The sequence below is a fragment of the Corvus brachyrhynchos genome, unplaced genomic scaffold (assembly GCF_000691975.1).
Source record: "Corvus brachyrhynchos isolate BGI_N302 unplaced genomic scaffold, ASM69197v1 scaffold178, whole genome shotgun sequence".
Taxonomy (NCBI): Eukaryota; Metazoa; Chordata; class Aves; order Passeriformes; family Corvidae; genus Corvus; species Corvus brachyrhynchos.
Genome location: NW_008239304.1, coordinates 2,169,676 through 2,193,021, shown reverse-complemented (window position 1 = coordinate 2,193,021; position 23,346 = coordinate 2,169,676). Strand labels below are relative to the sequence as shown.

The 23,346-nt window shown below is 36.4% G+C and overlaps 1 protein-coding gene across 7 annotated transcripts in view; it reads right to left on the bottom strand.

Moving 5' to 3' along the window:
* The window catches only part of MARCH1 (membrane associated ring-CH-type finger 1), a 153,822-nt gene that overhangs the window by 111,675 nt on the left and 18,801 nt on the right, over window positions 1–23,346 (bottom strand). The window contains exons 1-2 of one of the 7 annotated variants that reach the window (XM_017740621.1): window positions 19,030–19,213; window positions 18,564–18,772 (exon numbers count right to left, since the gene is read on the bottom strand). The exons of 2 other annotated variants lie outside the window; for them this stretch is intronic. In XM_017740621.1, the coding sequence (XP_017596110.1) occupies window positions 18,564–18,662 (99 nt within the window). In that variant the 5' untranslated portion in view covers window positions 18,663–18,772; window positions 19,030–19,213. Of the gene's footprint in view, window positions 1–18,563; window positions 19,008–19,029; window positions 19,214–23,346 lie in introns of those variants that run through there. 4 more of the 7 variants (XM_017740624.1, XM_017740623.1, XM_017740622.1 and 1 more) reach the window with 4 other exon arrangements.

The window sequence follows — 23,346 nt, the reverse complement described above, 5'->3', positions numbered from 1 at the left end:
CCCTAATTATTCACTCTGTTCACACTTTCTGGTTGTTAAATTCTAGCAAACATGAAGAGAGGTATATCTTGAGCACTGTTAGGCTTGGAGAACTCGTCTGCTGAATTCAGTTCATTACTTTCTAAAAAGGGAAAGAAAACACAACTATAAGTCATGCCTTTACATAATAATAGAAGCATCTCCAAACAACCATCACTATGCCAAAACCTCCAATTTTGAAAGGCATTTAGTACCTAAATGCCTGTCACAGAACTTAAAGGTGTTTTGGCACCAAAATATTTGGCTCATTTGAACTTAACCCTCATCAGTTCTTGAAAATTAGATGCAGTGAGTTAACTTAGCAACGCACATTCAAATTACACCCTTTATTCTTCATTACTGCAAGTCCTATTTACTCCTCTTATTTTTGTATTATTATATTACCTTAACTTGGGTCTAGATTTTGGGACCACATCACATCCTGGATATAACATGGCAAAATAACTGTCACAACCCTGGCCCAAACTTCAGATTTTCCAAGTCTGGAATTTGGTGATCCCGGTGAGGCTGCAGAAGCTGCATTCTGTATTGGCTGGGCAAGCATTTTTCTGCTCTTTTACTTCATTCCATGTTGACTCCATGTTCACACCATCATAAACAGCCAGGGATCCATGCACTTAATTTGGAGCAGAAAAAATGAGCTGCTTTCACAGGTACGTTAGAAGCAACAATGAATAATGAGTACAGTCCCATGAAGGATGGAACATGGGTAAAAGTGCACTTTATAAGCAGGATTTTTTAGGCACAGTAACAAAGCTGTTAACAAAAAATCTGTCATACTTGCTATATTTAATGTACCAGTAATACGGCACTTGCTATGTTTTAATTAGTATTTACTGAAGATGGGGTGTTAATTAGAAAAGAAATTACTGTGTACTAAAACTACCAAACCAAATGAAACACTAAACCCAAACAGCAGCAACAACAAAAATTACGATTTTTTTTTCGTGATTTCTATTTATTGCTTACACTGATACTTGAGGAATTACTGAAGATTCCCTTCATCTGCTTCACTAAAATCATGCTGTTAATCAACAGGGGAATTAAGGCATTGTGCTGCTATTGATTCCCAAAGATGTTGATCAATCACCACTTTTCAAAAGAGCTAATTATGATACATCTTTTTTAACAATTATTTTGTAACAGGACTTCAACCTTTTCTGAGGAAACATAGTATTCTTGAACTTGAAACCATTACTTTTATCAGCTGAAACAAATTCCTTTAACAAACAGTGAACTTGTATGGTTTTAATCCTTTTAATTAGGACATTAATTAACTAACAACGTTTTAGTAGTAACGTGGCATGACTTACACCTTGATGCATAAGAGCATTTGAATTTTTAATAGAAAATAAAAATCCTTATAGAGAACTGGTACAAGCAACAAATTCACTAAGCCTCTGCTTAGTATGAAGGCTTTGGATTGTCTTCATATAAATACACATTCACATGTAAGAAGAAATAACAGATCTTACTAAAATGAAGATATATAAAATCGTAAAATTGGCCTGCAGTAGTGGATCCACTTTCCCTAAATTATTTTTTTATTGTTGTTGCACTGCTTTTTTCCTCATTCTTCATTAATTTCCTCTATGTTTCTATTTATCAGAAATATAGAGGAAATTAATGTTTATATTTATCTTTGTGTCATTGTAGTTATGTACAGTGATTATGAAAAAAGGAATACAGTGAAAATGTTTGTAGGATCAACATTATCACATTTGTCACTGGATATATGGAAAAAGGAATCTCAGAAACGATACTCTTTGTGCAGAGATCTAGGATAAACAGAAGGTTTATTACTGTCTAGTTTAAAGTCCTTTCTAGAGAGCTATCAGTTTTGTATTTAGCAAATAATATTAAAAGGCACTCAAAACTACCAAAACTGTATTCTGTCTTAATTTAGAGCAATTCTGATTCATGGTAAGGAACTGCTGTAAGGATTACAGAATTACATTCCTAGTGCAAGAAAATAAAAATCTGTATCCTCTCAGATGTGTTGCAGTTTATTAGGGCTGTAAATTCTGCTGGTTTACCTGTCCAACTATGTTTTTATTGTTCACTCTTAAATGGCATCATGGTCTTCTGCACTTTAGAGGCAGATGATGTTTAAAGTCTTTGAATAACAAACTGTGGAGAGCAAGACAGGAGTTTTACAACTAGTGATACTGAAACAAATTTAAAACTCATACAGTATTTCCAAATGACTTCCCAAGAATATAAAATACTGTACTCTTTTGTGTAAAATAACAGGGTGTCTGCTGAAGCAAAAACAAAACCTGCACTCCCTGCAATGATCTGCACACTTGGAATTTTAATGGACTTGATTTACTACATCTTCATCTGATTTTCCTAAGGAAAAAGAAAAAAGAAATAAAATGTGTATAACACCAAATGTGAGCTTGCTTTTAGCCTTCTGCTACAGCCTTTTCTAACAGGCAAAAAGAGAGAAAGGATAGGGAAATCAGATAGAAACCAATTACAGGTAGATGGGTGTCACTTTATTAATCAGTAATATATACTCCACACAGTAAATACCACCATTTTGACTTAACAGCACTATCTGCACTGTCAGAACAGCCAATACACCGAAAGTAAGCCAGGAAATTATGAGACAAACTTTTAAATAAAGACCAAATTTTGGTATGTGACTTACTACAACTAAATGGAAGGAAATTAAAGGGATAGCACATAAATTACTCAACGGCTTGTGGCTCATGCAACAATTTAAACAACAGTATTATCTAAACAGCTGTCAGTCGCCTACATGTCACACACAACTTACTTCAGTGTTAAATTATGGCAAAAAGGCAACCACCGAATTTGAATATTTGACAAAAGAATCAAAAAGACAGATAATGTCAGAAGTTGAAGGAATCCTACTGAAAAAAAAAAGTAAAGAAAATACACCTTGAGCTGTTTACTATGTAAATTTGTCTTGCCTATTTCCTATTTAGGAAACTTCAAAAATCATATTATATTTCATTTCAGAATGAAATTTTTTGCCACTGTATGATGAAACTAAAAAAAAAAACATTAAAAGTTAATCATAATTAGACTGTATTCTCAAGGTATTTTGAAAAGAGTTTTTAATAAATGCTTTCAGAGGGAAACAAGTAACTTAATTTTTTTTCATTGCAGTAATTTTTCACTGTTGCTTTAGCAGATTTACATAGCAAATACTATCAACAAAAGGTAAGCAAAGACTAGGAACCTCAATTATACTTTTATTCTAAATCTTTAACATGATCAAAGCAAGTAATTTTCCTAGTTTTATTCAGGGACATACCTGTTTCAACTCTTCTGAATCTCTCCAACTGAGAGACAGCATAGAGCAATTGGGCCAAAGAGTTAAAGTTCAGCAAGACTGTTAGCAACAAAAACACCTTCATAATGAAAAGTGTTGAACAACATTAATTATGAATACTGCCAATTTGTTATTTTAGCAAGCTTCCTGAAAAAAGACATGTACATACACACATACGAGTGTGTCATGAGGTGAAGCTTACTTGAAGGCATCACTCAGATAAAACAAGCTCTGAACCATAGGTATGAACCAATTAGATGGCAATTTGAAAAACAAATACAATTGTCACTGATAACACATGTAAACAGCACGGCGAAGGCTGACCCAAATCTCTGCCATATGAGAGGGTCTATCTTGTTTCACAGGTTAGCTGTGCAAGGAAAAGAAAATAAAGCAGTCCTAAAACTTTATGTTGTTTTAACATCTTCATGGTGAGAGGCCAGAGAGTCATAGTAACCCAGGAAACAACCACTGATTGCCTTCAGATCCATGGGAAAAATCAAAGAGATTAGTTTGGGGCCATACAACAATGAAGCAATTGGCATCTTAATTTGACCACTCAAGTCAGGAACCAATAAAAAGTGCAAAAACGTGCCTGTCAATGAGAAGCCCTCTATGGGTGCCAAAAACCATGCAGATGGCTGATGTGGAGCAGCTGGCTACTCAAAAAAGCTAGCTGTAAGCTAAGACTGAGCACATGAACCCTTCAGAGCAGCTGCCCTCTGCCCCCAGCCTATGGTGCCACTCAAGTGGGGCAGAGGGGTAGGAGCCTGGATCAGTGTCCTTACAGTACCTGCCAATTTCATAGAGAAGAACTCTTACAACAGCAATTGCTGTCAACCCATTCTAACATTTTGTTTTGTGATATAGTTTATATTTTCTTACCAAATATTTTAATGCCATGGTGCGCCCCTGTTCTTGCATTCCCTATATTCCCCTGGGAAAATACATGGTTTTTTCTCTCTAGAAGGATCTATTTTATGTGCAGAGCTTTCCCACATTAAATCCACATTAATATCTCTAAGAAATAACAATTAAAATTTGCACTCTGGGGGACCTCAGAATGCAACAATACATACTTCAAAAATCACTCAGGTTAAATACATTTTGCCATCACCACATTTTAACTATATTACTGAGAGGTGGGAACTACTGGACCATCAAATATTACAATCAAGAATCCCTAGCATTCTCTCCCTGTTTCAAGTCTATATGTTTCTTACTTAAAGTTGTGCAAATTAAAACATACCTGACACTGATCAAGTGGTATTTAGTATTAACTGAAAATTCTGCAAACACCTCATGCTCTAAGACAACTCTGCATTGAACAACTACTCCAAATCTGAAAGCTAAGAACATAATAGGTATCATTAAGCTTCATTTCTAAATGTCATATAGGAAGAGAGGTATTGACTTTATGCAGTCATGGACGATACATAAGGAGAATGAACAAACATTACTGGTGTTTAGAAATATTTGAAAACAATTTCCCACTCATCAATTCCACATATGCTACATAAAATAATACATATATTCTAAATGCTTGATCACGAGCTTCAATACTTTTTTCTGTTTGAAATGGGAGTTTTCAATCTATCTTTAATTATTTAATGAGTTATTGCTTCATTTTTTTATGCATAATTCCAGTCTTTCTTCAATAAAGTTTCCTATTAAAACAAACAAAACCCAAAAGAAGTTTAAATGTAATTGCAGAAATAGCTTCAGATGCCCTTTACACTGGGAAAAAGTAATTATGTCAGGGAACTACTATATTCTCTGATGCTTACCAGAGCCTTCTGCTCACAGAAGTCAGACTCTGGAGACTTGTAGGCACATACACCTGGCATCTTCCAGTTGCAGAGTGCTGCTCTCCAACAGTCACAAAAGTTGTACAAATTCATAGTAATAACAGGATCAGCTTTGTCAAGAGGCACCTTCTACCAGCTGCTCAGCTCTGCAAAGTGGGGATTTTTTGATAGCTTTTTTCCTTTGAACCTTTTGTTCTTACACAGAAAAAAAATCCACACAATTACAGTTGGCATTTCTGCTGCACACTTCTTTACAGCCCATGCATTTATTTCCTTTTGTGTAAGATAAATTTTATGGAGCATCTACTCAGAACACAAAGTGTTTAGAATTGATTTTCCTAGTGACATGCTCTGCTGTTTTTATATCCACAATTTTACATGCATGACAAATAATTGCTATTCAGACACGTATTTTCAGGTGCAGAAGTGAAGGCCAATCTTTTATAATGTGGTTTTTGGTGGCCCTGACATCATACCAAACGTAGCTATCTTTATGAGAGCACCTGGTAAAGGTTCCCTGTTGCTTTGTGCATAAAAGAGACGTGTTCTTTACCCTGAAACTGCCACCCTTCCTCCACATTTTCCAAAACCAGCTTTTTTCATCAAAAAATGAGTAAATTTGGGCAAGTCTCTGACTGAGGTCCAAATTTTGCAAAACTTGATTCTCTGTCACTCACAAGTAAATACTTTTCATATATACCAATGATTATCTTGGAGGTGCTTTTAGCCCATATATGATGGCCTCCATTTTTTACAATTTAAGAGAAATTTTATTACAGGTAGCTGCATGAGGCATAAAAAAACCCCTTTGGGAATACCATGAAAAACAAGACCCTACAAATTGCTGGAAGAGACAGAAAAACAATCCATACACCATATAAAAATACCCCTGGCATAGGACAGATTTAACATTCCTTATAGAAATAATTTTTTAACCAAAATGATTCCTACATACAGTACTCAATAAACAGAAATAATCAAGCCCATTAGGTACAACAAAGGTACCAATGACGTAAAACAGCCAAAGCCCATCATGTGAAAAAAAAATGAAAACCAAACCAACCAAAACAAACAAACAAAAAAACCCCGAACACCACAGCCCCTCAAAAAATTTTTGCTTAAAAAACAGCTAATTACTCAGATAATATATTGAACATAGCTCCAGCAGTCAATCTAGACCATAAAAGAAAGCACAATTAACAACTGAGAAGCCCCCAGCACACAGACCCACATGCAAAGCAAATAATGTAAGAAAACAAAGAGATGAATAGTGATAAAAGTGTTATTTTTCTTCATCATCATGGGAAGGACAGTAAGTGAATCTGTTTCTACAAATTACACCTGAAATGGTAGTTCACCATTAAATATTTTAGCAGCAATTCAGGCAGAGTAAAGACCAAAGAAATACCGCTTAGTTGCTCTCTCATTACACTGAAGTAGCATAAAATTGGAAATAGGTATTTGCACTACAGACATGGGAACTCAGACGTGCTATTATGTCATATAATGCCACTTAAACTTACATGACACATAATATTACCTTATTATTTTCAGTGTCACCAAAACGTTCATTATCAGTAATGTATGGAGATATAAAACCTATTTTGCAGACAAAATGTTTTATTTCAAGGCTAGGTCTACTTTGACTAATTACTTCATAGAAGAGCTAGAACATCAGCAGGGTTTGGTTGGTTTTATTTTGAACACAGGAATACTTCCGTAGTAGTAGAAGTACAGCATTTGTATCTTAAATGTTCCACCCATCTGATTCTACTCAGTGCCAAACACTATTCTGCCAGAAAGTGAATGGCAAACAGAATATGCTTGTGCACACCAGGAAGTATCAAGTCTTAATGCAGGGCTTCCAAAGGAAAAAAACAAGAACAAAACAGATGTCACATTGAAGAGCTTCGTTTAACTTCAGCCAGACACACTTTACCTGCACTTAACTTATCTGTACGTTGTTACCATACAGAGACATCTGTACTGATTGGGGTAATCATTTTAGCAAAAACATTATAGGAATCAACAACCCAGTCATCAGATGTTTAAATTTGCCCCTAATTCAGGAAAAGTTGAGTTTAGCAAAATGCTGGAGATTAACCATTTTTTCAGAACAGACACAAAAGCGATACCTCAAAGTTTTATAGAACAGGTCAGACACTTGTGTGTGGCAACACTGTGAAGTGTGGCAGCAGAGTAGCTATTCCCAGTCATGCCATAATCTATTTGGTTAAGCTTAGCTGTTTGACAATAAGGTTAGATTAGCTTCAGAGAGAAAAGTGATTCTGTCATATTTCTCCTATAACACCTGGACAGCAGCAATTCAAAAGTGGAGAGCTCTATATTAAGATCTTAAGTGAACTCAAAATCTTCTGTCCAGGTTGGCTGGTGGCAGATGCTGAAACCATGAAGCCTCTGGAAGCAAAAAAAAGCAATGGACATTCTTAAAGTTGTCTTATTAAGCAAGAATGCCAAATTTTTCTTACAAGCCATTGCCTTGCAATTAAGATTGCAGAGAAAAACTTGATAACACAATCTGTGAAAATATGCAAAACATAGTTTGAAATGTTTTGAAGCAGACAATTCTGAATTATGATCTTTCAGCCCACCATCTTTTTAAATGGTGATTCTTTTTAACTCTTTGCACATTTGAGTTGACAGCACTATCATGACCAGTCTACTGAGTGTTTTATTTTATCAGAAATGTAGACTGTGAGTCTGATTCGAATACCAGAACCTTGGAAAAATTTATGAAAATGTTCAACTGCCCTTCTACTGATCTGCTAAAGGCACAGAAGAGCAGTAACATGATTTATGGCCATATAAACCACACAAAATAAAGACTGTATTACTGAATTTAAAAAATCCCCAAACACTCACACAATCAAAAGACATCAGATTCTACTATTATTCTTCCAATTTTTTATAACTTATGATTTTAGTTCTTATGTGTTAATATTCAGAAATTTTAAAGGGACAGTGAAATAAGTAGTCCAAATGCTCAACCACATTTAATGTTTGCACAAGAGATAAGTGACTAATATTTGTACTTTAAACAAAGCTTAAAATGGCAAAAAAACATGGAGCCTTCGCATGAGAAGTAAGTTGATCCAAACTGTACCGTATGTACAGAACTTTCATGATTATAAGGGAACAGTCAAAGTGTAAGGGCTTATTGTTTCCATGGAGACTTTTTACCTACAGGATCCACCTACAGGAAACAACACAACACATCCACATCCCTTAGAAAATGGACTTCACCGGGGGATTTCATAATGTTCTGTGAAAGCAGAAGGAGCAGTGCCATACTAACTTCAGAGGAGAAAAATGAAAGCACAGAAAATTATATCTGGAATTAGAACCAAAATCAGAGCACTGCAAGGTGGCCATCAAATTTAGTCCATCAAATTGTCAAAGAACAGCATTCATAGATGATGGAGGGAGAGTGAAGAAATACAGCAGAAAAATTGCCATCAAAAATAACTCTATTTTCATGCATTAAACAGTGGGCCATGGATCGTGTGAAGAGTACCACCAGCGAACCAGCATTCAGTACTTTCACTGTGACTCAGGAGGGCCAAACCACACTACCTGCAGACACTGGCTACAGTGGGCATTCCTCACTAATGAGACTTGAAACAGATTTCAGGCACAGCATGTGGATAGGCTGAGCTCACAGCAGCACTGCCCTGTGCATGCTGTGACCTCCTTTCCTCACTGGAGGAGACTGCAGCACCATTAGTAAGAGTGAGACGGCACTGCCAGATGGTTCAGGGAAGCCAATTCACATTCCCACCTGTGTCTGAGCTCTTGTACTCAGAGAAAAAGTCTGGAAGTGCTTAGAATACTGCAGATACAGTGTCCTTCCAGGCACACAGTTTTCACAGCTACCAAACTGACTCCTCTTTGGGCCATGTACGCTGCCTAACCACCGTAGTCTCTAGCTGCATCCAGTATGTGATATAGCATCCTCAGACATCCTGGTGCCTACTCACCATCACTGCAGGGTTCACTGCCAAAAAGGCAAACATGTATTTCACCAACACAGTGCACTATTTTCACAAGGTTTGATCAGTTAACCATTTGCCCTGTGGTAATGTCTTGCCTGCCACTGGAGAAGTCAAGTCATCAGAAGCATTTTGTTTTCCTCCCAAAGAAAGAGAGTGTCTGAAGTAAATGGAAGGAATAGGCAAACATAGCTAAACCTCAGAAATATTAACTAACTAATACTAACTAATAATACTAATTATGGCATTGCTGTCTGACCCTTACCCCCACTTCGTTTTGTTCTCGCACCAAGTATTTGTCATTTATATCCTATACTGAAATGAAGGTTTCTGATTTCTTGCCCAGAAGCATAGAGAGTACCAAGAGGACAAAGGGTTTGCTGCACCTTTATCCTCCTCAGAGCAACAAAGCCAGTGCAACAGGCTACTGCAATAATGGTAGAGCACAGGATGGAAAAGTCTCCCTTTAAGCATCTGCAAACACGATATTTTAAGAGAAATGACAGTGTGGGGGCTTTCTATTTGGGCTGCCACTAGACAACAAATCTCTCTAATAAGACAAGGATTTCTTTAAAATCAATAAGACATCACTATAACTACTTTAAACTGTTTCAGCATGATGGTACTGTAAAATACAGCTGTAATCTCAAATATATCTAGTGAGTAAACTAAAAAGGTTTCCTTAAGATCACGTCAGTGGGTTCAGACATACACCTAATTGCTCCAAGAGACAGTTTTCTTATCATTGACATTAAAATAATTCCAACCTTTTATATTCACATAATCCTATGACTACATAGGTGGACACACCTGGCTGATAACTGAGATAAATGAAGGTGTAGCATCATGCTAATGACTGAAAAGTTTCATTCCACAACATGGATAGTCTTAAGAAACATATTCTGAACAAGGAAATGCTTCCAGTCTACACATATTGTTCCTTTTTTTTCACAATTTGAAAAGGCAGCACTGATAGGGAAATTAAGTCATGAATTTCATGTATTCAAAGTCTAGGAGAAGAGCTGAAACATCTACTAATACTTCAAAGTAGGCTGAGAGCCATCCTCCATCTCCTTATTAAAGTTGAATCATCCCACCCTAGAATGTTAAACAGTTGATGTCTGTATTCCCATTAAAAGTAAGGTTACACTGTCAAGTTACACTCCCCAATACAAATCTTGCCTTTTTATTGAAAATAAAAAAAAAACCAATAAAGAAGAAAACCTCAAAATAATAAAGTTACAAATGTACATCTAAATAGGAGCTAAGAAATGTGTGTATTTTATGAAAATTGTTTCAAGAGACAAGCAAAGCCTTTGCAGCAGAGGGAAGGCCACAGGCTGTGACAGACCCTGAGTGATCTCTGTTGTGGTAGAACAATGCCTACATCTGTAAGTACAGAATTCAGCAGATCTGCAATAACCACTTCATTTTAAAGGAGAAGAATCAACAAGCCTTATGCAATTTGAGTAGTTTACACATGTGCACACTGTAGAAACTAGAACTGTATTTCTAATATTGTAACAATTATCTGAAGCAAGGCATAATGAAAACCCTTCCCCTTCCATAGCTGGGGATATGAGCTGGAAGTGTTGTCTCCACTATACAGGAAATAATCTTTCCCTTTCATGGTAAGATTGAGGAACATTTACAGCGTCTTTGAGAAAGACCCTCAGGTTGGGCAAATCTTCTCTGCCTTAGAAAAAAAAATCATACCAAACTCAGCATTATTTTGTTCATGGTTATGAAGAAGAATTAAATATTACTGTAAATAATAAACTTATAGAATTCTATATGCCTGAATACACAGGATTTTAAAATTTCTGGTTCGGATAGCTAGATTCAGACAAAGCTGGAGAAACCTAACAGGCTAGCATCAGTTTTGCAAAGCTGGCAGTATATTCAAGTAATTTGACCCTCTATTATATTGTTTCTTAACTAATTGAATAGTTGCCAACAACCAGATTTCAATGCCTGAGAGTTGTCTTTAAACAGAACAAGATATGGTGGGTATATGTGACTACTGAAGGTGTTTTTTAAAATGCTGACTAGATTCAAGAATACTTCTTTAAAATGAGTCTTGGGAAACAGGCTTTGCTGATGACAAAGTTCTGCCTTCCGTAACTTTTATTTGAACTTTATTTGTAACATGCCAACCCCCTAGAAGAAAAGCATCTGCACCAGGGCAAACAGCTCACAGAACACTCTTCATAATGGAAATCAGTGTGAAAGGTACCTCAAGAAAATCATCTGTTTTTCAGCTTCCTGAACTGTATTCAGTTCCTGGTACCCTGTTCAGCTACCAGGTTTAGGCACTACAATGCATTCTGCAAACTGTCTCAATTACAGCCACTGCTTCAATATATTTCAGGACCCGAGTAAGTCCTGAAACTAAAGCATGGAAGCGTATAGCTGAAGACAAGACAAACAACTATTAATTAAAAATGGAAAATTTTTGTGTTCGGGGTTTTCGTTTGTTGGGGTTTTGCATTTATTTTTTTAAAACACCATTTAGCAAGAAAATTCTACAATTAATTTTAATATGGAAATTCTTGCTCTGTAAAACCTCAGATTACCTTTAGAGAGAAATGCAAATTAAATGAAATCTGAAACCTAATATTTGAAACTCAGAGGCATTTTAGAGTAGGAGAGGAAAAATACACACACAAGCCCAATTCAATGTATTAGAACTGGGGATTCCAGAGATAAAAGGAATTTTAAAAGATTTCATCACGAGACTTGTAGTCAGACTTCAGCAGCAACAAAAGACATGCACCAGCAGATTGTAAGCACTGGCTACAAATATAAAGAGGCAGAAGGCTACTGAGATATAGAATCTTAAGCTTCAAATCCTTAATCAGTGAAAAGATCAACTTTAAAATCAATACTGGTATTGAATGCATAGTCAATACACAGCAACCCAAATTGGAGAAACATGCTTTTATGGACTTTTCATTAAAAGCCTGACCACAAAAAATACTATGCAACAAGTAGCCTTTGTATAATCTTATCAGGAAAAGCAGCCTATAAAGAATTGCATTATCCCAAAGCATGCTAATAAAAGCATAGCAAGGAATCTCTTTTTTCTTACTGGTAGCACAGTAATGATTTTTATTCACAGAAATATAAAAAAGGAACAATGTTTCAAAATTATTATAACACACCTAGCATGTATTAGGTAATATTTCCCATTTCTCTCACTGTCATAAAACTGCTTGTCATAAGAATCATACAGCATATCAAAATAATGACAATTCCCAAACAGGGACCAGAAGACTTACTGATAAAGAACTTAATTTTCTAAAGCATCTTAAAGATAACTAAGCATGCCCCAGCCTGATTTATGTGTGTACTTTGGGAGCACTTCAACCACTGACCACAGGAGCAATCTATCACCACAAAAATGCAGAAAAATTTCACTAGGAAGTGTCTTATAGCTGTAGATGCAGTTGGATTTCCGTGCAAATATAGCACAGAAGTCCACACTGGTCATGTCAAGAAAAGAATAAGTTCCCTTTTGAGAAATACTACATAATATTGACAATAAACAGGATTAGAGATTTTGTCGTAAATTGTATGTGACATCACGCTCAACAAGAGCTTTACATTAAGAAAATCTACGAAGGGAAAGCAATACATGTCAGAGTACATCAGTAACCTGATTCATATGCTGGAGCTTCCACTCCCCATCCTCCCACCCCCACACCTCTTGCTGAAGAAAAAATTATACCTCCTAAAAAGACTGTAATTACATGACTCTTTTCAGGCAGCTGTCATTGAAAACAAACATCCTTACCCTTCCTGCAGAAAAGAATAATCCCAGTGTATTTTAGTAATAAATGACCATATCTATTTATCTGTTAAGTTATACCTAAGAAATTTTTAGAGTGTGAGATAATCAGCCACAAAACCAAAACCACCTATCTGGTTTATGAATTATTTCATCAATATCCTGCAATTCTAAGACTTTTATTCCTTGCATTACATGCCTTAAGCCATTTTATTATCACTGGTATAAGTGAAATTGTAACATATTAGGAGTTACACTATTTTCAACCTTTGATGAAGTGATCAAAGCCACTAACAAATTTAACTATGCTAAGTATTATGTCTCCCTATGTAAAAGCAAAAACCAAACCAAACCAAAACCAGACAAAACACACACACACACAAAACCCCAAAAATAAAACAACCAGACCAAAAAAACCCCACAACAAAACCCAGTATATTGCTTGACTTAAAGGTTGTAAGGCAATAAAACAACAACAACATGCAAAGCCTTTACCTTTTTGCCTCAATTACAGACATGTTTCAAGTATCAAGTATCTCTGTATGTATTTCACAACTGCCATGAAAATCATTTAATAAAAATGTATAAGGGCTTTCTTTGTAGCACATAAAGAAGTGTATGTCCTTAAAAATATTTCATCTATCATTACATCTATTTAAAATTAAGTAAGTAACAAGTGAGATAACATAGATAAATGTAAAACAATTCATTCCCATCAAAACATTTAGCGACTGTTTCCTCCTTTAAAAAACATGTCAATACTTCCTAAACTACTTACAAGCCTTAAGGTAAACATTAGCAGTTACTCCAGTCTGGTGCTTAAAATAAATGTTAGAAGCTACTCAAAAGTGGCATTCAGAAGGCCCCTTAGGTTTCAGTCTCAATTCTGACTCAAAGATCTCCTTACAAAAAAAATGCATGCTCTACACAGCAAATGAGCATACATAATTTCAGGCAACACATTCTTGGGGGTTTTTTTCTCTTTAAGGTACAAACTATACAGAAAAACCATCAAGTTCAAATTCAATTTACTATACTCCTTCATAAATGCCAAGTATTTCCCAGGTAACATTTAAAGCCTCCAAAGTTACAGGTCTCGTTCTGTCTTTCTACTTTTAGAAGGCAGAACATGAAAACACTGGTGAAGAACAGAGAGGTCCAAAGTTTCCTTCACAGCGCAGAACTGTGCAGGGTGCAGAACTAAATTTCATGCCAAAGTACAATACACAGTGGAGTGAGGATTCCTCCTTGCATCTTATTACATTCTGTGAAGTTCTGTGAAGGAAACTAATAGTCATCATCACTCCTGCCAGAACAATAAAAGAAATTAAGACTAGAGAAACACAGTAGGCATAAGAAAAAAACCATTTACCAGTTATAAGCAAAGAATCAAACCTAAAAATAAAGCAACAATAACATGTCTATGTTGTTACTTCTTAACTACAGAATATCAAATTTTGTAACATCTTTAGGATATTGGGTTTGGTTTTGGGTGGGGCAACAGTAAGACTCATCACTGTAACAAGTAACATATGAATGTGTCCGAAAAACCGTATTACAAAGACTATTTTGTTGGGGTTTTTTTCTTTTAATCAGTCTTGCAAGGTAACCAAGTCAAGATTGACTGATGTCTGCCACTGCGTTCTTTACTAAGGTATCTTCTACTCCAAGTTTTTACACTCAGATAACATGTAAATTTTCCAGTACCATGTATTGAAACTGGTTAAACTGAAAAGGTGTAGTATCTACACATTTAGTTTGGCATCAAGGAACATCTTCTCTGCCATATCATGACAATTTTTGGCTTTTACAAACTTACTCCTACCACTCTAAGTATACAACATTCAAGTCTGGCTTTCTACAGTAGTCATGGCAGTTTATTCAATGATAGATAGTATTTTTGCTGACCTTCACTCACTTGCCCTGTCCAATTTTCTCACTGTATGAAATTTTCTTTCTGAACTTAACATGCTTTAGAGTAATAATTCATGCCCACACAGACACAAGACAATGTAAACTGAGGCTACTTTATGAACTTCACAGTGTATGTTCACAACTAAATAATAAAATTATGAGCCAGAGGAGGCATTTCATTAACCATGTTCCTCAGGAATCTTATACATTTCTTGCACCTTTTTTATTAGAGTAGAGAAAATCAACGAGAAGTTCAAGGTAACTGTTGAAATATTATACACATATAAAATGGGGGTCATATATTAACACGACACTGTTCTCAAGGCACTGAAGCCTATTCAAAAAACTTAATAAATTTGGAGTCCTGATGACATAATTTGATTTTTAGGTTACTGACTTAATTCACTTTGAACAACAGTTCTATTAGTAAACTCTTCTGAAAACAGACACCCAAGGGTTTTTCTCTGTCACAGAAACCCAATTCCACACTTCACTATAAATTTGTGATATTTCTCAAATATTGAAGAAAGCTGAATTAACTACTTAATAGTTAATAAAAAAAGCCCACCTCATGTTGAGAATGCACTTTATACTTTGGTCTTCTGCAACAAACTTTTCCAACCACATTACTAAAAGAGTAAGAAAGACAGCTTGTACACTTAAACGTTTGGGGCAAAATTAGTAGCATTAATGACTGTTAAGCTAAAATCAGTGAAACAAACTAGCAGAAGATTATACCTGTGTATCAAAATGTAGTGTACAGCTGCTGCAACAGGTTATTCAACACCTAAGCATCTTCATTGCTTCATTATGGAAAAAACCCACCTCATCTTTAGGCTATATTCAAAGAGGCTCTATAGTTAAATTTGATGGAAATTCCATTGTTAGCTACAACTTCCGCTAATTATTGAGGCAAATCACTGAAAATTTGCAGGAATAGACTTGCACTAAAGTTTTTACTCCCACACAGGACACTGCATAGAAAGATTACCTGTAAACACTCCCTGCAGCCATTGTTACTACAACTCTACTCCTAATATTGGTCAGAAGTCCACTACGGGCACTTGTGGCTCCTAAGTGCTACTGCACTTAATATTCTTAATGACAGATCAGTGTTTGGCAATCATCTACAAGTGTGCATAGACACATATTAAAACCTTCAGTAAAGCATGTGTACAAGCATCTAAAAATCACAGAAAAGCATTATAGAATGAGTTGCATCATTGAGAACCTTGGTTGTATGTGACTAAGTCAGGCAGATTTATGAATTCACCATGAACTTGGAAACAGTTCACTGCATCGAGCTCTGCAATTAGACAGAAGATGAACTCTTCTTCATAAATTTTAATGCTGTTGTATGGACATTGCATAACATTCTTTAGCAATAACAGGATTTGGCGTACAATCCTAACAATTGTTATCCTAGCAACTGGAAGACCTTTCAGAGATTTCCTTTTTTCATGTGTTCCTGAACCTGAACCAGCTTGATGCTCTCAGCTAGAAGCCCATTTAACTACTTTATTTAGCTTTCACCTAAAAAAGGTTGCTAATGGAAAGGCAGAGGAAGCAGGTACTTGCAGAAATAATATCAGAATAGCAAGAACCCAGAAGATCCTCACCAGCAAAGATACAAACACTGAGTACCATCTAGGAAGTTTCCCTTTGTGAAAACCAAACTGCAGGATTTGCAGGGGTAGACCACAATCTACATAAGCCTGAGCAACCTCTGTCTAGACAATAAAAAGGCTGGTTTACTACTCCCAAATTACATCCACAAAACAAACCTGAACATCATCATAATTTACATAAGTAGACATTATGGGAAAAACAATCTTTACTTCTAGGGCTACTATCTCCATCAATAGCAACAGGGAGTTTTTACACTGTATAAATTCCAGCCATAAGCCTTATAGGATGAGTAGAAATTCGATCAGAATGATTAGGCTCTGACCAGCAGAGAGCAGTTTGGCAAATACATTTCACTGAGTACCATGTACTTTGAAGTTTGGTTGGGAGTTTTATAAGGTTGGTGTTTGGTACTTTTTATACGAAGTTTAGAAGAGAACTTTAATGAACTTAGTTATCCGTGTCATTTTGCTCTTTTCTGATATATAACTTCCACAACATTCAAGAAGAAACTGTTTTCTGAGACACTGGAGTCTTGCTGAAATGACACAACCCAGCCCTCATAGGAAAAAAAAACAAACAGAAAAGTGCATTAGATGATTCTCACAATTCAGAATCTCCACACTTCCCCCACCCCTCTAAATTAACTCTCACATTTATCTGACTCCTGGGTGAATATTACATGTATTCTTCAGTTAACTCTAATGATCAAGTTAAAAAACAGAATGCCAGAGAAAAATTTAAGCCAGGTAACATATTTCTGCTTTTCACACCTTGAGCCCTAACAAAGAATAGTCTTCACCTGAATCTTCAACCAATTAATGGAAGAATAAAACCAAACCAAAATTTTCCATTTCAGGACACAATCCCAAAATATTATGAACTCTCTTGACTCTGCTACCAGTTAACAACTGGAGACTACTTCCAGGGAAGGACTCTACTTATACCAAAGTGCTCAAACAAAAACCAGAATACTCAAATAATAATCATAGCCAAATATTGAGCAAAAATATTATCTTACATTTAAAAATAAAAAAAACCCCAAAAATACTTTTCCACAGTCACACAGACCTGTTACAAATATCAACCATCTGTTGAACTCAACAATTTCCGGAAAACTATGTCACACAATCCACAAGAAGAAAGACTTGTTTCAGGGATGAAGTTTGTCACAGTCTCTCAGACAATACTTAAAAGACATCATATTTGTTTTCCTGATAATTCCTTGGTTTCCATACAGCAAGAGGAAAAGAAAAGCACAGAGACAAGAAACTTGTCTGTAAAAAGCAGATGTCTGTGTTACATACATTTACTGCTATATCTATCAACAGATGACTTATATTTTGGGTTTGGAAGGGATGCTTTTTATTTTTGGTTTTGCACAATACATGTTTAATCTATACATACAAAAGAGATTTCTGCAGCTAAAAATACCATTAAAATTGCACAGATTTTTTTTTTTGTACTAACCATTAATGTAATCTGAACCTACAGGTTCTTCTTAACTGGGAGACAACAGGATAGAGTATTTACTGATGAAACAACACTTTTGTATGTTTATTAATCAAAGAAAGTCAGTCAAGAGATAAAAAATGAAACACTGATGCCTTTTAAATGGTAAAAAGACTAAGGTATAGAGCTCATGCCTATACTACATGCACATTAGAAAGACAGGCTTTAGTACATTATTTTTGTTGGTTTTAAAAAAAGACAGGGATTTTACTCCAACTACTTTTTCATCCAACCTATTATAAAGAAACTGCTACTTGACAGCTTATAAGGAACAATGACTGCCAGTACTAGCAGGCTGCACTCATTTAAATGAAAATGTTAAAACCCCCTAACACAATTTGTAACTTCCCGCATTTATTTATTTTACTTTTGAAGCAGGGTCCTTGTCTCTGTAAAGCTGAGGTGCTGCTGTCACAGCATCCCCTGCAGTGTGCTACAGCTGCACCCCTGAGCCCTCTGCAACGCTCCAGCAACGCCGCATCCTGCTCCGCAGCCAGACCCACTGCCTACCAAAGGCACCCTCACCCTGTCGTAGCAAATTGAAACCTTCCTCTTACCTCGACTTCCTTGCTCTTCTCTTTGTTTGTGCCCACTGAACTTCTCCCATTGCTGGCAGTCTCCCGCGCTGGAACTACAGAAATCTGCTGGAGTGGCATTTTTACAGAGCTGCAGGCTGCCAGTACCTGTTTGGATGCCTTATATCTTCACTCCCCCCGAGTAGCCCACCTGTATAATTGTTCATATCCTCTCTTTGCCAAGCTCAGCTCTAAATAAAAAGGGGAAAATATTATTTGAGAAACGGTGTAGCCAGGGTCTTCCATGAAAAGAAAAAAAAAAAATCAACAAAGCAGAGCAAATTGCAAACACAAGCAAGACACAGCAAACAAAGAAGTAAGGCACAACAATCCAGGGAGTTTCACATGCTTAGAGTGATGAGTTGCTGCAAGTCTGTGTCCCTGGAGCACCCCGTCATACCACTATCCCCCAAGAGCACTGTGGGAGACAATTCAATTTCTGTGTTACCTAATAAGTGTCATGGAAACCAAGGAAACCCAGGTCTCACAGGCCCTTATTAGCAATCGCTTCCCGCTAACGGCACAGGCTCCCCCATTTGCAGCAGCTGCCACTTCTGCTTTTGTTTCCCATACGATTCCACAGGAGTCCACTAAGCACCTCCAGACACTGCCTCGTGCTTGCTAGGTACAGCAGCAGAAGGCTGAAAAGCTTAGTGTCCTATTTTGGAGCCAAAATCTCCTCCTTTAAAAGCACAGGATAGCTTGCTGTGTCCTTCATGCGTCTACAATAATCTGCTTAGGTCAAAGGATCTGCCTTGAAGTGAGGAGTATCGGTGAGCAAATGAGGTGTAAAAAGGAAGACAAGACTGGGAGGCATTGCAAATGTGCCTTTCTGGGGTTGATAGTAAAAACTTAACCCTTTGCTGCGCTCGTCTCTTCCCGAGACTTCACCAGAAGCCAGCTCAGCAGGACGAGCCAGAGGCAGACACACACATGCCTTTATAATAGTCACACACACTCTGAGAATGTCACTTATGTGAGCTTCTCCCTCCCAGCAGCTTCAGTGCTCGCAGTTAAGGTGAAGCAAAACACTCAGGAAAACTCAGCATTTCCCCTCCCCTTAAAATTCAAAACAATAGAAGAAAGTCCCAGGTGCTGTATTACAAAAATGAATACGAAGAAAGGAAATTTTTATACTTCTCTAAAAAATTTATTATTCTTGATAAGTATTGGGAGTGCCAGCAAAACTAATCTTGATTAAAAACAGTAATGAAATTATTAGATCAGAAGTCAAATTCTTAGCACCGTATAAATAATACAGGAATGAAAGAAAAAAAAATCCCACACCAAGCACCAACAACATTTTAATATGCTGTCAATTAAAGAAAAAAAAATATTACCCAAGCCCTGAAATATATCATCTTTATTTCCAGCTGTACAGAGTGGAACTTAGAATTCTGACAAGAAATAATAGCATTATAAAGAGCCTGGATTCTCTTACAAAGCCAGTGGGGAGGATTTAAAATACTGTTGATTCACTACTCCGCTACTTTAGTTACTATTTCTCAGTCTGAGTTAATAGAGCTTACAAGGGACTGGCCTGAGATAAATTGGCATCTGGTTCAGGTTGCCATCCCGGTTTTACATCACTGATTTAAATTAAGGTATATTGACAGGCTATAATAGAAGAGTTTATAAATGCATTAACAAAGAAACAATCTGTGCTAGGAGTTTAGAGATGCTGCAAGACACACGTGTATATGTGCACATTTTTATATTTATATATTTATAACACATTTTATATCTACATAGTCATGGAATAGATTTACGAAGAATAAAATTAAGTCTATTGGCATTTACACAGTTCCTTTTACACATTTTTAGTTATATTTAAAATGCTTATTCCATTTTTAATTTCTAATATTCCAAAATCAGTTTGAATGTAAGTTTAAATAACTTCCAATGTACACAGGGAAATTTTCCTGAATTTTGAATACAAACAGAGAAAAAAAGACAAGTTCCAGCTCTACCAAGACAGTGGTAAATCAAAAAATTATTCCAGAAGTATTCAAAGACAAGAAATGTCATATACCAGGCTGGTAAAGGTTAACTGTTAATCTTAAACTCGACTATAATGTAAAGGAAATTCCTTTTCAGTTTAATAGAAAGTTTTAAAGCTACAGAAAAGCTCTTTTCCTTCCTCTGAGGCACAACCAGATTAAGAATTCCTAAACCTGACTCTGCTTTGTCATGATAATCACTCACCTCTTTGCAAAAAATATTGATAGAAAAGTAGAGGGTTTGTGGTATTAAAATGGAACCTTCCTGTAAATGTGCTTTCATGTCTAGTTAAGCTTAAAAAAGTCAACCTGCCTTTTGATATTGCGCCAATAACTCTGCATTTGAAATCATATGAACTTAAGATTTAAGTCCGAGATTTCTGGGTTAACCAGCAATCTCTTAAATCCTATCTCTATGTCTGTTTTAGCTAGAATAAAGACCTTACAGGGTGTGATGTGCTTAGTTCTTTTTAAAATGATGCGTGGCCCCTTTTTTCCCCTAAAGTGAACCTATAAGGTTAATACGTATGTAACAAAAAGCCCTTGCTCCAAACAAGGGCTATATTTTAACATTAGGTAGTTCCATGCTTGCATTCTGCTTAACTATTTCACTAATTACATTTCTTCACCGTGTGGAGACTTCAAATTAATGCGCAATTGCCTTCCCTGTACATATGCTGAACATGGCTCTTCTCAGCCTAAGTGCTAAAGCAAGTGGCAAAACAATCAAGCCTCATACTGCTATACCTAGAAATATAGAGAACACCACTGCTCCATGGTAAGGAAGCTGTTAGAAAATACAGGACATATCCAGATGCACACTAAACAAGTCAGTAGCAGAGGTGTGGCTGGGATCATTCTTCATTAAACTTTAGTTTACATTTCTGTCTTTGCTTTTTCAAGTTTACATGATAGAATTATAAAACATAAAACTTTTGCATAGGCATTAGTACACCTGTGATCTCACACCAGCAGCACAACATCAGAGCACATCTTAATGAAGCAACAAAATTATTGATCTCAATTTACAATGTATTTTTAGCTCCCAGAGTCCCAAAGCTGTAAACAAAGTGATTTTACGTACATACACACAACCCATTTTCTTTGTTAGAAAATGTATCTACTTCCACTCATCCTCCATGGTGAACAGACTGTGGTGTTCTATTCAAAGAACGCTAATTTTGGCAAACGTACCACTGAAAGAGTTGTAATTTCAGGGCAATGCCTCACCTGAAGGACAGCGTGACAGCTGCTCAGTGAAGTATGAAGCTGCTGTGCCAAGCAGCATGATAGCAGTCTTGGGAGGGTAACAATAACAAAAGAGAACTGGTCACCTGGAGCAGGTGAAAATGACATTGGCAGAGAAGAGAGCTATGTTTCGGGGGTGCATTAGTAATTGATTTACATTAATATCATTCACAGTTCTTGAAGCAAGTAACTACAGAAAAGAGAAGTACCACCCCTTCCTCCTCTCACTTATTACTTGAAACTCTACTAATCCCAACTCGGATAAGCCAAGGAACTCAACTCTATTTTCAGTCACCCAACACATTCCCCTCAGTACAGACTTTATGAACAGTGCCAATCAGATCTTGGTGATCATGAAGGAAACTAAGACAAAAGGAATTATTTCCTGGTGTCTCACAATGTAGGTCTGCTCCTGAGCTGTGGACTACTCTGTGTGCCTCTGCTCTTGCCTGCAACACATGAAATATTTTCATCTATTCCCTTCACACATGGCTCCAAGTGTCCTCTCTGACACTCAGGACACATACATTACCTGCACAAAACATCCCTGGCAGCACTTCCATAAGAATCTGACAGCAGAATGGGATCAGAATTATAACCCTATATACACACACTACATTTTTAGTTTAATTTAATAAGGAGCACATTATCTTCTCACCATACTCATTTACACGAGACTACTACTTTGAATAATGAAGAGGATCTGATCAGCTACGGTTAGTGGTTCAACCATGGTGATGCAAGTGTCAATGAGAGAATGAAAGACAGTAATACAACTCTTTTGTAACACAATTGCAAGGAAACAATGTACTAGTGTACTGCCAGTTCACTGGCAGCTTATATATAATAGCTCTGCTTATATATAATAGCTCTGCCATCACTTACAGAAAATTTTTTACAAGACCCTTGAATTGGAAAAAACCATAATAATAAGTATACCTGCATAAATAACACTATCAGAAACAGGTAATTCTAGGTCTTTTTTACTTACATAAAATCATCTTTAGATAAGAGGTATTGCAGCTATTATAGGATCTTTCAGCCAAAACTATGAAGTTAAAGAAAAAATCATTGTGGACATAAAATACTTACAACTTGGTTTTTGAACTCCACATTATTTGTCAAAAAAACCACATTTTCTACGAATACACAATATACAAAAAGTACAGACTTATAGCCTATAGTCCTGAGTTTAAGGAATGACTTTCACTTCCCTCAAAAACTAAACAGAAGAGTTACAAACACTGTACATGCTATGCTCCCTTTACTACCTTACAGGGATTTTTTCTCTTGTAATCACAACATAGATACAGAGACAAAAGTCTGAACTCTACAGCAGCTGTGGAAGCAGATGGATACTAGTGCTAGATAATGATCAACTGGGATGAGTACAGTCATTTTAGCAGAAGCTTCTAAAACCTAAATTAAAAGTGCAACTAGCAGTAGTCTAATGCAGAACAAACAGGACTGTTGTAAACCAATCCCTTGGGCTTCCACAGCGTCCTGAAGTTGACACC